General features: G+C 39.3%; 2 protein-coding genes across 2 annotated transcripts; one reads left to right on the top strand and one right to left on the bottom strand.

Annotated features, from left to right (window-relative positions):
• Positions 1 to 3: 3 nt before the first annotated feature.
• On the bottom strand, positions 4 to 8881 carry pld6 (phospholipase D family, member 6). Its single transcript, XM_089007335.1, has 5 exons — positions 8851 to 8881; positions 6303 to 6487; positions 4996 to 5225; positions 1401 to 1580; positions 4 to 627 (listed from the first exon to the last, which is right to left on the bottom strand). The coding sequence occupies exons 2-5, from the start codon at positions 6473 to 6475 to the stop codon at positions 554 to 556; spliced, it is 657 nt and encodes a 218-aa protein (XP_088863461.1). The 5' UTR covers positions 6476 to 6487; positions 8851 to 8881; the 3' UTR covers positions 4 to 553.
• Positions 8882 to 8940: 59 nt separating this feature from the next.
• Positions 8941 to 11506, top strand: LOC148892723 (transcription elongation factor 1 homolog). The gene is made up of 4 exons (XM_089007340.1): positions 8941 to 9044; positions 9274 to 9414; positions 9502 to 9572; positions 10807 to 11506. The coding sequence occupies exons 2-4, from the start codon at positions 9299 to 9301 to the stop codon at positions 10869 to 10871; spliced, it is 252 nt and encodes an 83-aa protein (XP_088863466.1). The 5' UTR covers positions 8941 to 9044; positions 9274 to 9298; the 3' UTR covers positions 10872 to 11506.
• The last annotated feature ends 1871 nt before the right edge of the window (positions 11507 to 13377 follow it).

Here is a 13377-nt window from a genome sequence, read left to right as displayed (position 1 = left end):
TTAATAGTTCCAACATAAACAGCGTTTTTGGAGTGACTTCCCACAGATGATGCTACTTATTGGTGGACGTATTGTGGAAAACGGTTTGATAATGATTCATATTGATATGATGTAATGCAAGTCTTTATATTTTATACCCCTCATTAAATAGTTTTCATTTCAGGTGTGAGAATAATATCAATTTTGATACCGCTGTGCAGCGTTTGGGCCGATATGTAAATTATAAGCCCTTATTTTGAAATTGGACTCAAATGAGTTTCCGGGAGAGGTCTAAAACTGATTTGTGCGTAAAGTGCGGCGGAGTTACGCATCACTTTGCGCAGATCAACTCATGACTTGATTCGTTAAATCGGTCCCTTATATAACGTGGCAGCTGATTACTGACATTGTCATTTCGCACACATAACTTGAGCAAAGATGTTAAAATACCGGAGCAAGTAGTCATGCAGATATTTCAAGCCTTTTCCAAAGCAGATCGTGTTCAATGCATTGTATTGTTGAGCGCTGATAACACTTTGGTAGTGTACTGCTGCTGTGGGGCTTTCTTGGGAATCTAAAATGAAGTAGAGGAGCAGGGGCGGGGTGCACGCACATACACCAGCTGTGAAGCATAGTCGTTTTGATGCGCTGAAAAACAATTTGGATTTAATTGGCACTGAGACTGTCCATAAAACAAACAAAAAAAAAAAACCATTAAAATAAAAGCTCAGTGTTAATAACAAGTCAAAACTATTTCAACAACAATTTTCTCAAAAAGCAGCTGTTACAACACAATGCCAGCTCAAGTTTTGGTGAGGAAGAACGACACAAAAATTACTGTTAACTGCCACCGAGCTAAAATGCTCAAGATGAATTGATTGAAAACGATGCTCCACCTAAAACAATCTATTTTTGCACACTGATGCCATTTGGTCAAAGCCAAAAAAGTTATTTTTTTTCCCTTTCCAGATTATCTTCACTTGGGTTGAGGGAATATTATATATTGTAAATATTATCCACCTAATAATAAACTATCCTGATGAAAGGTAATTCTTTTTCCCTCTGAAATTGTGACATTTTAACTTTAGTGACTTCTTGTCATCATCCGTATAAATCAGTCTTCAGATTATAACGTTGATCCAACGTTAAGTAACATTAGGGACAATTTAAAGAATTTTATTCCGTTAATATCACTTCACATAGACTTAAAAATAATGCAAGATAAAATAAAATATAACCGTTAAAAAAACATGTGATCTAACAATACTAGGTACACAATTCCTGAACGCCGTATGACAATTTAACGATAGATTATGTGGTTTCAGTAATGGATATGCTGTTTCCCCCTCCCCCTCAGCATGAACCATTTTGATCAGTAAAAGGTCCATTGTGTAAGGGATCATTATCCACCCATAACCTACAGAACTCTCCGACGAAAGGTTTGACCAGACGAGGCTCTTCGGTGACCAGGACGTTCTCTGAGTTTCGCTGCACTGCCGCCAGCGTCCAGTTGAGAGAGCCTGTGATGAGTCGTCGTCCATCCACCAGGGCGAATTTATGATGCATGTGCACATAGCGGCCCACGTTACGCACGCAGATCCCTGTAGAATCAGAATCAGAAAACCTTTATTCGTCCTACAATGGGGAAATTTGCAGAAGAAGAGGAGGAGGACAGTGAGGACTGACACCATTTCAATGGATTATGGATGGACTGGGGTCCTCTGGAAACAATCGTGGAGAACAAAGTTGGAAAAACAAAGTGAAAATATTGATCCGACATCCAGAACTCATTTGGCTGAGACAAAGTTACAGCTTGTGGGCCATCGGAATAAACTTGATATTTTACACTCGTGGTGAGAATGAAAACTGATCTGTGGTTGAACATTTGAAGTGAGAAATGAACGTCAGGTTTGAGTCAGCACATCATCAATTGGAAAGGGAGAGAAAAAGGATTTCACAACTCGGTTGAATCGGCAGGGGACATATGAAAAATGGATTTTAATGTGTGTCGAGTGGCTGTCTAGCCTTCAAGTGTGAAGTGATACAAGCAAAAAAATATCACAACAAGAGTGCATTGCAGGAAAAAAAGCAATCAGGTAAAATGCTGGCTCACGGGGTGTCTCCAGCGAGTCCGACCCACGTGCATGTGGCTGACTCACTTGTCTGGCCTAAGAGAGTCTGAAATGCAACAATTTATGACGCTGGATGAAGGCCAAGAGCAGCTCTGCTCAGATCAGGCCGATTCGGTAGAAGGCGAGCGTGTGCACGCGAGGGATTTATGTGGTGTCATTGTGATTATATTGCATTCACTGCGGTATGTATTGCTAAGTGACTATTACGTATGGCCAGCGTGAATGACAGCTTTTCTTGGGCCGGTTTGTTTATGAGCACTGGTCCTCCCCTGCCCGCCCAAATGATGAATTACTTTCTGAGTGATTGATCCAAAATTTATGATAACACTGGAAACTCTTCTCCCTGGCAGTGAATGAGTTAAAATGTGATCGTAACTAAGGGTCCATAACTTAGCTCTGCGAACAGATGAGAGTGTCGTGTGATAGCAAAACAAAGCGTATTCAAAGTTTTAAACGGGTATGGTTGAATGGCATCAGTATGTACATTGCCGGTATTCGCAGATACTGATGCTGAGTGTGTTCATGGCGTATACGGAAGGGGCCCTGGTCTGGCAGTGAAGGAGTTAAGCATGAACGCACCATTGCAGGACAAAGACAAGACACAACGGTGGACCGAGGTGCTCAACATCCTTATGCACGCACACACACACACACACACACACACACACGCACACACACACACACACACACACACACACGCACACACACACAAAAACACTTGAGCTAATGAAATCTGCTGTCCACGTTGCCAATTTCTTACTTACTTAATCCTTACTTAACAATGCAAAGCAGCGTCAATTCATCAAATGTGGGAGACTGAAAGAAAGAAAGAAAGAAAGAAAGAAAGAAAGAAAGAAAGAAAGAAAGAAAGAAAGAAAGAAAGAAAGAAAGAAAGAAAGAAAGAAAGAAAGAAAGAAAGAAAGAAAGAAAGAAACAGAAAGCACAAAACCATTATGGACCTGGACCTAATGGACCAGAGTCCATTAGGTCAGACAGCTGCTGTCATTATGCCACCCTCCTTCCCCCCAATCCCCCACCCAGAACAATGCCAGAGGAGACTTCTTGGCACTGATGCCGCTCGTTCGTCTATGAAAGGAGCAAGCACCTTTCCATTGAGACTGACCTGAGTCATTTCCGGTCGACTCTGCCAGTTGCATCACAAAATCATCCCTGATTAAGCTTGATGTTTTTTGATCTACAGTGAGACGTCAATTTACGAACTTAATTGGTTCCCAGACAGAGTGTGTAAGGCGAAAAGTGTGTACCTCAAAAAACATGTTCCCATAGGTAACCATTAAAATGGGAATAATCCATTCCCGGGTTTCCATAAAATATACTTTTCAACTAAATAAGCCTTAAAACTACACACAACATACCTTATTCTATGTATAATAAATGTGCTATTGTATTGTAATGAAATAAAAACACTGCATTGTATCATAAAGTCACTTTATTTACATTTGTGATGGTCATTTATGGCTTGATGGAATGGCATTGGAGGTCGAAGGTCAAAGGGAATTGCTGTTTGGAAAGAGAGACGCATTACATGACGACTGTAATTAAAGAAATAAACTGTGCTGTAAAATAAAGTTTTATTTACCTTTTTGATGGTCGTTGATGGCTTATGGAAGGAGAGTCACCTTCCATAAGGACTGTTGGTAACTTAACCTCTGGTGCTGTTTGGTCGTGTGATTCCGCCAGACGTGGTGGGTGTGTATTATGAAAATAGTGCTTATTATAAGGTTTAATTTTCATAAATTTGACGTTTGTAAGACAAAAAGTTTGTAAGTTGAGGTGTTTGTAAGTTGAGGTCTCACTGTATTTAAAAAGTGGCAATTTTCAATTTGACTGGCCCCAAAATCAGCCCTTTTATGCCAGCAACTGGAGCTGGATGCTATGGATAAAAATGTCATATTCCCATATTCATGCCAGATATTGCAACAGTGATCCGATAATGATCTTACATTGAAAACTAGGCTTTTTATTGTGGGTGTGGTTTTTTTAAAGGTAAAAAATACAGTGTTAAAATTACAACTTTACTCATTCGCTAAATATATTTGGGAATTGGAAATATGACTTGGAGCGCCATTCCCAAATGTGTTCAAATTTTGTTTTCTCATGCGTGAGTGCCGATAAAGCGCTGGCCACGGCACCTGGCAATGTTTTTTTTCTTTTCCACAATGGAGACAGCATTTCCCTTTTTCCTCATGTTCGCGCTTTTTTTCCAACTTCAGCTGTTTTTAAAACGCTCGATAAACAAATATGTATGTATTGCATTATATTTTGAACAGCCGCCCCCATTTCAAGCTCAGATAACTCCAGATTCATATCACGTATGAAATAACTACTTTTTCTGATGAAAGAATAGAGTATCCGGTTTCTTAGGCTACATGGAATGTTTATGTAGTCGAAAAACTCTATATTCTGTGGGTCTTGCAATTTGAGTGAAAATGACAAAAACCCTGGCACTGGAGTGGACGCATTTTTTGGCACATCGTCTGGCAGTGAATGAGTTAATGACAGACAACATCAGCAGCAATAAATAAAAAAAGAAATACCCTTACCTTGTAATGATAAAAATAAAATAATAAATAAAATAAAATTAAAATAATGACCAAATTAAGTGTTGTGTATTAAGTCTAACCGTGTTGCTTTGTCTGTCTTTTTCAAACCACAAAATGGTGTCAGTCCAAGAGCATTTAGATTGAAAAATATATATACTACATCAGAGATAATGATGACAAAAGTGTGCATATTGTGAAAGGTGAGGCTCGCTTCAATTTAGTTGAATGGACCTCGTCCATTTTAACCACAATCTTTCCTATTTTATCCCCGAGTGATTTAGTCAACATAATTGACATGCTGCCATGTTGGATTGACTTACCTGCCTTGCGTAGAGCTCCAATCTGTGATCCAGCGATGACAGAGTATTCTTTGTCCACCAGGACTCGAACGGTTATCTTCCTCCTGTACAGGTACAGAACAGCCCTGCACAGGTCCATGTTGGAAAAAGAAAACAAACACAAGTCCAGAGACGAGGACGCTGACAGGATGAAGCGGAGAAGACGGGTGAAGGACGTCTCGACACCATGAGGCAACGGGCAGCAACAGGATCTGAAAGCATCCCAAAAAAATACCAACGCTTGTTATTTTAATGGACATGATCTTTAGTTTTGATGTATTTTATTTCATCCTCATGATGTCCTACATTTTTTTTTTCTAAATTAGCTTTGATTTGATCTTTGTGGTTTTCAGTTCGCTGTTGTGGTAATATTTATCTACAGTACTCTACAGTATTTTAACAACACTGTTCATTCTGGATTGGATTGGATTAGCCTTTATTAGTCTCGCAATGGAGACATTTACATTTCACAGCAGCAAAGTGGTGAAAGTAATAGGAAAGGAATGGAAGAAGTAGAAAACAAGACACAGGAGCTATTTTAAAGGCAGTCAATCTCACGCGCCATCTTGTAAACAAAACAACAAAATAACTAAATAACAAATGTGACAACACAAAAGATAAAATATCATATATATATATATATATATATATATAAAACACAAAAGAAAAAATAATGTCACAACACAAAAGAAAAAGAAAGAGTCATCCATTTTTAAGCACTTTCTGCACCCTCTTTGTTGTATGAAGCAGTTATAGATGAAAGAGGAGTGGATCAAAGCATCTTTTTCACCAGTGGATCAGGGACGTCATGGTGAAATGTACACATCTGCTAATTACTTAATCTATGGTACTTGGCCTCCAGTTCTTACAAACAATGTTTGTATTGCTTATTGTCATCGTCGGTGGTTTAAATATCGGTGGGCTGATATATTTTCTCCGAATTTTGTTGTTTTGTGTTAATTTGCATAATGGTAGGATTCTTTTGTAAAACATAAAGTATAAGGCTCAGGCTGTGACAGTGCTGTGTTAATAACAAAACAACCAAGGTTATATTCACACAAGTTTCTGTCACGCAGAGCAGTCCAAACGATTGTAAAACTCAGTTGATAATAGATTTCTTTCTCATCACATTCACTTCCTTTCCTCAAGGACATCATGCCAGTTGAAAAGATGTGCCGCAAACATGTTTATTAAAACACAAAAGGACCGTTGAACACAAAGCTCCCTCTCGCACTGTTTTGCTGTGCACCACAGAAGCTTCATTATGTTCAACACAAAGAGTCACTCACTTGGGAGAAGCAGGAGAGAAGATATGCTCGACGCAGGCCACCTCGGAGGGAAAGAAGAGGACCTCATTCAAAGTTGTAGGCGGCTTGAGGCGCCGCAAGAGCCGCCACAGCAATTCCAGACTGACGGAAAAGGCCACCACTCCCAGGCCCACCACCTTCACTGTCCACATCATTGACAACCCCTGCTGTGACAAACACAACGGTTGCTCACATGACAGCACTTTTGAATGTATCGACAGTGTGTTATTGCGTTGTCGAGAATATTGAATTAGCAAACTGATAAGATGAGTAGGCTTTTTACATAAACAGTTTTGACCTTCTTTATGCCCAGCCGTTCGCTTTAAAAAATGTGATTAGTAAATACTACGTTGTACCCAAACTTAGCTTACTGAAAAAAAAAGTTCCTTTATGCAGTCTGGAGCACTTTGCGTGTTTTTTGTTTTGTTTTATTTATCAAGCTGATTTTTAGCACAGGTCACTTTGGAGTTATGTCTTCCCTTGAGGAGCGAATTAATCATCACATAGTCCAAAACAAATTGATTGAGTACTAGTTATGACATCATTTCTTTGTTGCTTGTTAACTTATTGTTCGAGTGGAAATAGTCAGAAAATGATTGTACAATTTCAACGTTATTCAGTTCGCAATTTGACATTTCACTAGAGATTATCGAAAGCTTCATTGAAGTTGACACACATGATCTGCTTTCGCGGGCCACCTCCATACAAGTTAAAGGACAACCGACGTCACTTTTTTGTTTCTTAACTGACATCAGAAAAACGTTTTATAGCATCTAAAATACTCAAAACACGCAGTATGATATTTTTATTCAAATGCAAAACACCAATAAAAATGACTTAAAGTGTCCAAAATCTGCAAAAAAATTGAGCTGCGAATTGGGCATTTTCAGAAAGTCCCGCCCCCAGTTCGTGACGTCAGGCCAAGACGTCTTGCATTTCTGGAGAATCAAAACAATGGCTTCAGATTCGGAGAATATGCTTTCTTGTTACACACACCTCCAGTTATGAATATGATTCAAATAGTTCTGAAGAGGAAAGCATACATGTTTGCAATCGATTAAAGAATTTATCCCATGCCATTTTGAGGCACCATTGGCGAGAAACGGATCACCAGAAAAGAGGCACAAAATGGCGACCTCCTGTGGCCACCTCCGTTTCCACAGGCTGATAAATTCCTTATATGGAGCTTGGACACCCTCTTCTGGTGGCTTTTGGTGCAACACAAGGTTTTCAGACCAAAAAATACAGTAAAATACATTGACGTGATGGAAGGACTGCTACAATGTGTCTTTTTTTCGGTGTGGGGCGTTCCTTTAGAGACGTCACATACGGACTCGTCACCAACTCAAAAACAAGACTTCCTGAATATTCAGCGCGAGTCTTAAAACGTAAAATATAGCTATATGCGGTGGAATCTTTTTAAAATACGCTCAGAAGTCATTTGAAGCCATTTTACAAATTATGGACACAACTTGTCCGGAGATGTCGGTTGTCCTTTAAGTCTCACTATTTGGTCGGGAGATTCCCGATTTTGACAACAATACACACGTCTCACGATTAGCGAGACAAATCTACCGGTTTCCCCCAAAAAATGTGCATTGTTTTTTGCCGCTCTCATTTTTCACCATTTTTTTAACAATACCATTCGCCCGATTTGAAAAGTGACCGAACTTCAAATAGCCTCAATCGCCGTCATTATCTGACGGCGCTTGAAAATGAGAATCGAAAATAGTTCGTCTCGCAATGAGCGTGATCTCATACGTTCGAGAACAGCAGACGAATAAACATGGCGGATAGCAGCAGCGAGAGTTCAAAGCCTCCTGCAAAATAAATCAAAGACATCAAAGCCGCGGTGCATGCCGGTGACGCCACAAGTACGTAGTTGGGCAAGAAAAAAAGCAGAGCAATTTTGGGATTACGTAAAAGTAATTTTGTGAAGCAAGTATTGACCCAAATACAGACAGTTCATTAGTAAGGTGAAATAAAAGAAAATATAAAAAAGCAAAATACATTTGTATATAATTGAATGTATAAATAATGAAAGCATTATTTATAGTAGTTTTATTTACTTCTATTTTAGACTTTTGTAACTCTCACGTCATTTTAACACGCACCACATAGTCTCGAGTACGAAAATTTCTCGATTTATGATTTCTGAACATGTATGTAAAATAATGTAGTAGTTCGGGAGTTTGGTTCTTACTTCCCAATAAAACACTGTGTCTTAATTGAAAGTAAATATTTGTTTTCGTCAGTTTAGAACGTTTGGTGACATTTGAGAGATTTTGTAAATGGTTGAAACAAGCAATGAATTACTTGTGATAAAACCGAAAGAAAAAGACCGACCGCCTTTACAGCTTGCTAACCTGCTTTAGCTAGATATCGTGTCAACCTCGGCTCACCTTAGTGTGTGACTTGAGTGACAGTAATATAAAAGTAATATTTATTCTTGAACACATAAATTCAGTCGATTAAATCATCTTCGATAATTGTGTAATATGGAGACGAGCTAAAGTGAAGTTAGACAAACCTGTAGCTTCTGAGTCCTGACGTAGTTACGTAATCACGCGGGCAAGTAAAAACATGACGTCACTACTAATCGACGTGACAGACGTACCGAGTAACCAATCAATGGCCGGAAAGTGACTCGAGTTCTTCCTCATGAATGCTGCTGTTGCGGAAGTAAATATTCTTGCAACGTGTCTTTAGTCTTCCCGAGCGCAGGTAAACAAGAGCTTACTTTAAGGTCCTTAAATTGTTTTGAATCCGTTGCCTCCTTATCGACGATTATTGCGCAATCGTAAATGGTGTAGCTAATTGTTTTATGGGGAGTTAAAAACAAACATGTCAATGTTCGATTGCTAACTTACCAGAAAGTTTGTGGGGAGGGGGCGATCGAGCGTTATCTTCCCGTCCCTTATTGTTTTGAGTTATCCCCTGTGCTATGAAACAGCGGCAGAACATTTGAACGCAGAAACATGGGTCGCCGCAAGTCTAAACGAAAACCCCCTGCGAAGAAGAAGATGACTGGGGATCTAGACACTCAATTCACCTGCCCCTTCTGCAACCATGAGAAGTCATGTGATGTCAAAATGTAAGTCTTTGCTTTTTTCGCCCCCAAGGCTATCGTTCCCTTTTAAAGACTTGTTGCTAACGTATCTCCCCTTCACCCCCACGACAGGGAGAGAACGAGAAATACTGGGATCATATCTTGTACGGTCTGTTTGGAGGAGTTCCAAACACCTATTACTTGTATCCTTCTCCGTGCAATACATTTGTATCATTGTTCTTTTTTTCACGTCAGCCACACAGTTCCGAGGTACTGGTTTTGAGTTTTCACTCATGTTTTTCTGTGTGCCGTCGTGGTGCAATAGCTTTCAGCGTGATCTTCTGGCCCCGGTGTTTAACCGCTGATTTATTAGCACATCATAACTCCTTGTGCTTTTTGGTCTTCGTACGGTTTCTAATTGAGCATTCGGCGCCTCCCTCCTACGTGCTCCGACAGCCTATGTAGCATTGGAGTTATTGACGCTTTGACGTGGTCAGCGTCAGGGAGGGATGTAAAGTTTTGGAGCTGACAAAGTCTGAGAGTTGCATTCGGGGTTGAAATTCTTGTTCATTATGTCAGCAAAAGTTAAAGCACACGTTATTAAGTGTTTACATGACAACAGAAAGAGTTCAATTGAGTCCAACAAAGATTCTGATTTTATATTGCAAGAAGAAACAATGCAATTTTAGCCATTTAAAGTTATTAATGTATGACTAGTAAAAGGAGCAGTCAATAAATTAAAATTTGGATGTTAATTCTGATGAATTTGCCTTTTTTTACAACTTGATTGATTCAACCACAACATAATACTCATTTTTTTGTGTGTAATATTACCTTTGTTTTCTCATTTAACTCATTCACTGCCCTTCACAAATTTATTCGGGAATTGAAAATATGATAGAGCACCATTCCCGAATTTGTTCATGTTTTGGTTTTGCATGCTTGGGTGCCAATAAAGCGCTGGCGATGGCCTCGGCAATGTTTTTTTCTTTTCCAAAAGGGGCAGCATTTCCCTTTTTTCCATGTTAGTGCTTTTTTTTCCAGCTTCAGCTGTTTTTGAAACGCTATATAAACCAATATGTATTGTGTTGTATTTTGTGCAACCGCCCTCATTTGAAGCTCGTATAACTCCAGACCCATATCATTTAGGAATTTACTCTTTTTTTCAGATGAAAGAAGAGAGTCTGAGGTTTCTAATGCTGCACTGAATGTTTATGTAGTCCTAAAAATCAATATTCTGTGGGTCCTGCAATTTGAGTGACATTGTCAAAAACCCTGCCACTGGAGTGGATATGTTTTTGCACATCTGGCAGTGACTGAATCTTGTCTGAATTTTTGCGGCACTGTCACTTTTTACCTATTGAGTGCCAATGTGAATATAAAATGCATAATTATGTCATGCAAGCAGGTCTTTTTCCTTGACACGTCTCTCTCCAGATTTGTCAGAGCCAGTTGACGTGTACAGTGATTGGATAGACGCTTGTGAATCGGCCAATCAGTAGCCTAGGAAGGAGGAGGCGCAAAAAAATATTTTTTTAAACATATTGATTTTTTTTCCCACCAGTTTTTATTTGCTTTTGGCCTGACTTCAGTGGTTTTTAAACACCTGCAAGAACCCACAGTTGTGCGTAGCCCGAGACAGAAATTATGGACGGCGGCCATAATAATAATTAAATTTGGATTGGATTGGATTGGATTGGATATGCCTTTATTAGTCTCACACATTCACACATCATCACACACACAAATTTCACATCATGGCTGACAATATTGGACAGCACAGTGATAAGCAATGAGGATTGGGGTTCCAATTGCACACGTTCTCCCCCCCCCCCTACAGTCTTAGAACATGCACGTTAGTCATTCCACAATCTGAATTATATATTGAGGTGAATGATGACAAGTATCCCGTGATTGACAGGCAATCAATGCAGTGGCCTCTCTCCCGAAGTTAGCTGGTGAAGATATAGTGTGGTTATTTATACACTACTAAAAACTATGATATGAAAACAACAACTGTGACAAATGGCTGCTTTTATATATTTTTTTCTCCCTTCAATTTCAATATGGATCATGTTGATGGTATATGTGTATGTAAGGGGGTGTGCAGTTCTCCAATAAAAGGGAATTTGATACATATGATGTGTGATACTTTTGAAGAATGTTTTTTTCTTAAAGGACAACCGACATCACCGACAAAATATAGCTATATGCCGTGGAATGTTTGTAAAATACGCTCAGTAGAAGTCGTTTGAAGTGATTTTACAAATTATGGACACAACTTGTCGGGAGGCGTCGGTTGTCCTTTAAACATGTTGAGTGCTGTGTGTTTCCGTGTCTTACCTTCCATGGCAGAGGTTCCGTTGAAGCCCAGAGACCAGGTTAAACCCAGGTTCAGAACCACCAATAATTTGGTGTGCTATGGAATTCATATTATTTGACAGTGAGTTTTGAAAATCAATTTGAATCGGGCTTAGCATTGCCAAGGTGTCGTTATCATTTCAAATTTCCAGTTCCCCGTTTCGGTGGTTAAATGGAGTAAACGTGCTGCTTTACAATCTTTCATTTAACCCTAAATCAGAGGTCACCAACTGCGGTCCTCGAGCCCTATCCTGCATGTTTTAGATTTAGATTCAAATGAGCTCATCAGCAAGCTCTGCACAAGTCTAATAATGACCCACGTGGGCATTTTTGAGATCCAATTTGGATGCAAACATTAAAATGGTGAAAATATTGCAATCAGATGCTTCTCCTTGCATTCACTTATAAACTGTTTGGGAATAACAACTGAGACACATATCGGGGCTTTGAAGACCCCAAAGGATGCTGGAGTGTCGAAAATCTAGAGGCTTATGCCCGAGGAAGTACTCAATGGGATATGTGTCAGTCAATCTTATTTACTTCGTTTTACATAATGCTCTCAATACTCATGTAAAAAAAAAAGATATATATATATATATATATATATATATATATATATATCCGATCCTGTGGCATGTAAATTTTCTCCTTGCGTTCATAGAAATAGTATCGTAATAAGCAGTACTATCGATATAACCGATATCGATATAACGAGACTGCTGTATGATGAAAAATCCCAAATGACGATAACCCAACCCTGACAACTCCACCCGCGTCCACGTTAACTCAATCACTGCCATTCACAAATTTATTCGCGAATTGAAAGTATGATGTAGAGCGCCATTCCCGAATTTGTTCGCATTTTTTTCATGCTTGGGTGCCGATAAAGCGCTTGCCATGGCCTCGGGCAATGTTGTTGTTTTTTTCGTTTCCACAAGAGGGCAGCATTTCCCTTTTTCCATATTAGCACTTTGTTCCACTTTCAGCTGTTGTTAAAGCGCTATATAAACCAATATATATGTATTGCATTGTATTTTGTACAGCCTCCCCCATTTCAATCTCAGATACCTACAGATTCATATAATGTAGGAATTAACTGTTTATGTAGTCTGAAAACTCAATATACTGTGGGTCCTGGAATTCAAGTGACAATGACAAAAACCCTGGCACTGGATTGGACACATTTTTGCACATTGTCTGGCAGTGAATGAGTTAATGTGATGTTTGATGATGTACATTTGTAGACCATCATGAAAAACAGCATTAAAAATGGCAGAGAATGAGTTAAAAGACACATTCGTCCCTCTCTATTTCGATACCTTACACATTGGCAAAATCAAAAAAAGCTCCACATGCCAATACGGAAATAAGTCATCGATTTTGCGTCGCTGTGACTATTTTTAGCTAGAATGATGGATGTTGATGTCTTTTATTGATCAAGTCGAGATACGTGTCGCCCCGGCGTGCTGAGTAATCAGGAGGCCGCCACCCGATTTGAAAGAAGACAGCTGAGCTCCATTAGCATTGTTGTTCAGAGATACAAAAGAGCTGGTGTTTTTTTGTTGCACATTCAGCAATATATTAGCATCTGTGCGTGTGATAAATGGCGCTCATATCACTTAATGTTGCATAAGTTTTTACCACTGC

The sequence above is a fragment of the Hippocampus bargibanti genome, linkage group LG10 (assembly GCF_051943395.1).
Source record: "Hippocampus bargibanti isolate YZ-2025 linkage group LG10, ASM5194339v1, whole genome shotgun sequence".
Classification (NCBI taxonomy): domain Eukaryota; kingdom Metazoa; phylum Chordata; class Actinopteri; order Syngnathiformes; family Syngnathidae; genus Hippocampus; species Hippocampus bargibanti.
The sequence above is the reverse complement of the archived record's forward strand: the minus strand, read 5'-3'. Positions and strand labels throughout refer to the sequence as shown.

What these genes read in the sequence shown, in the direction of transcription:
- pld6 (XM_089007335.1), bottom strand. Translation starts at nt 6,475, where the DNA reads ATGATGTGGACAGTGAAGGTGGTGGGCCTGGGAGTGGTGGCCTTTTCC. An exon ending in TTCTCTCCTGCTTCTCCCAA is followed by an intron (nt 5,226 to 6,302) that starts GTGAGTGACTCT and finishes GGATGCTTTCAG; the next exon opens with ATCCTGTTGCTGCCCGTTGC. An exon ending in ACCTTTCGTCGGAGAGTTCT is followed by an intron (nt 628 to 1,400) that starts GTAGGTTATGGG and finishes ATTGTTTTTCAG; the next exon opens with CGCATCAAAACGACTATGCT.
- LOC148892723 (XM_089007340.1), top strand. Translation starts at nt 9,299, where the DNA reads ATGGGTCGCCGCAAGTCTAAACGAAAACCCCCTGCGAAGAAGAAGATG. An exon ending in AAGTCATGTGATGTCAAAAT is followed by an intron (nt 9,415 to 9,501) that starts GTAAGTCTTTGC and finishes CCCCCACGACAG; the next exon opens with GGAGAGAACGAGAAATACTG. An exon ending in GTTCCAAACACCTATTACTT is followed by an intron (nt 9,573 to 10,806) that starts GTATCCTTCTCC and finishes GTCTCTCTCCAG; the next exon opens with ATTTGTCAGAGCCAGTTGAC.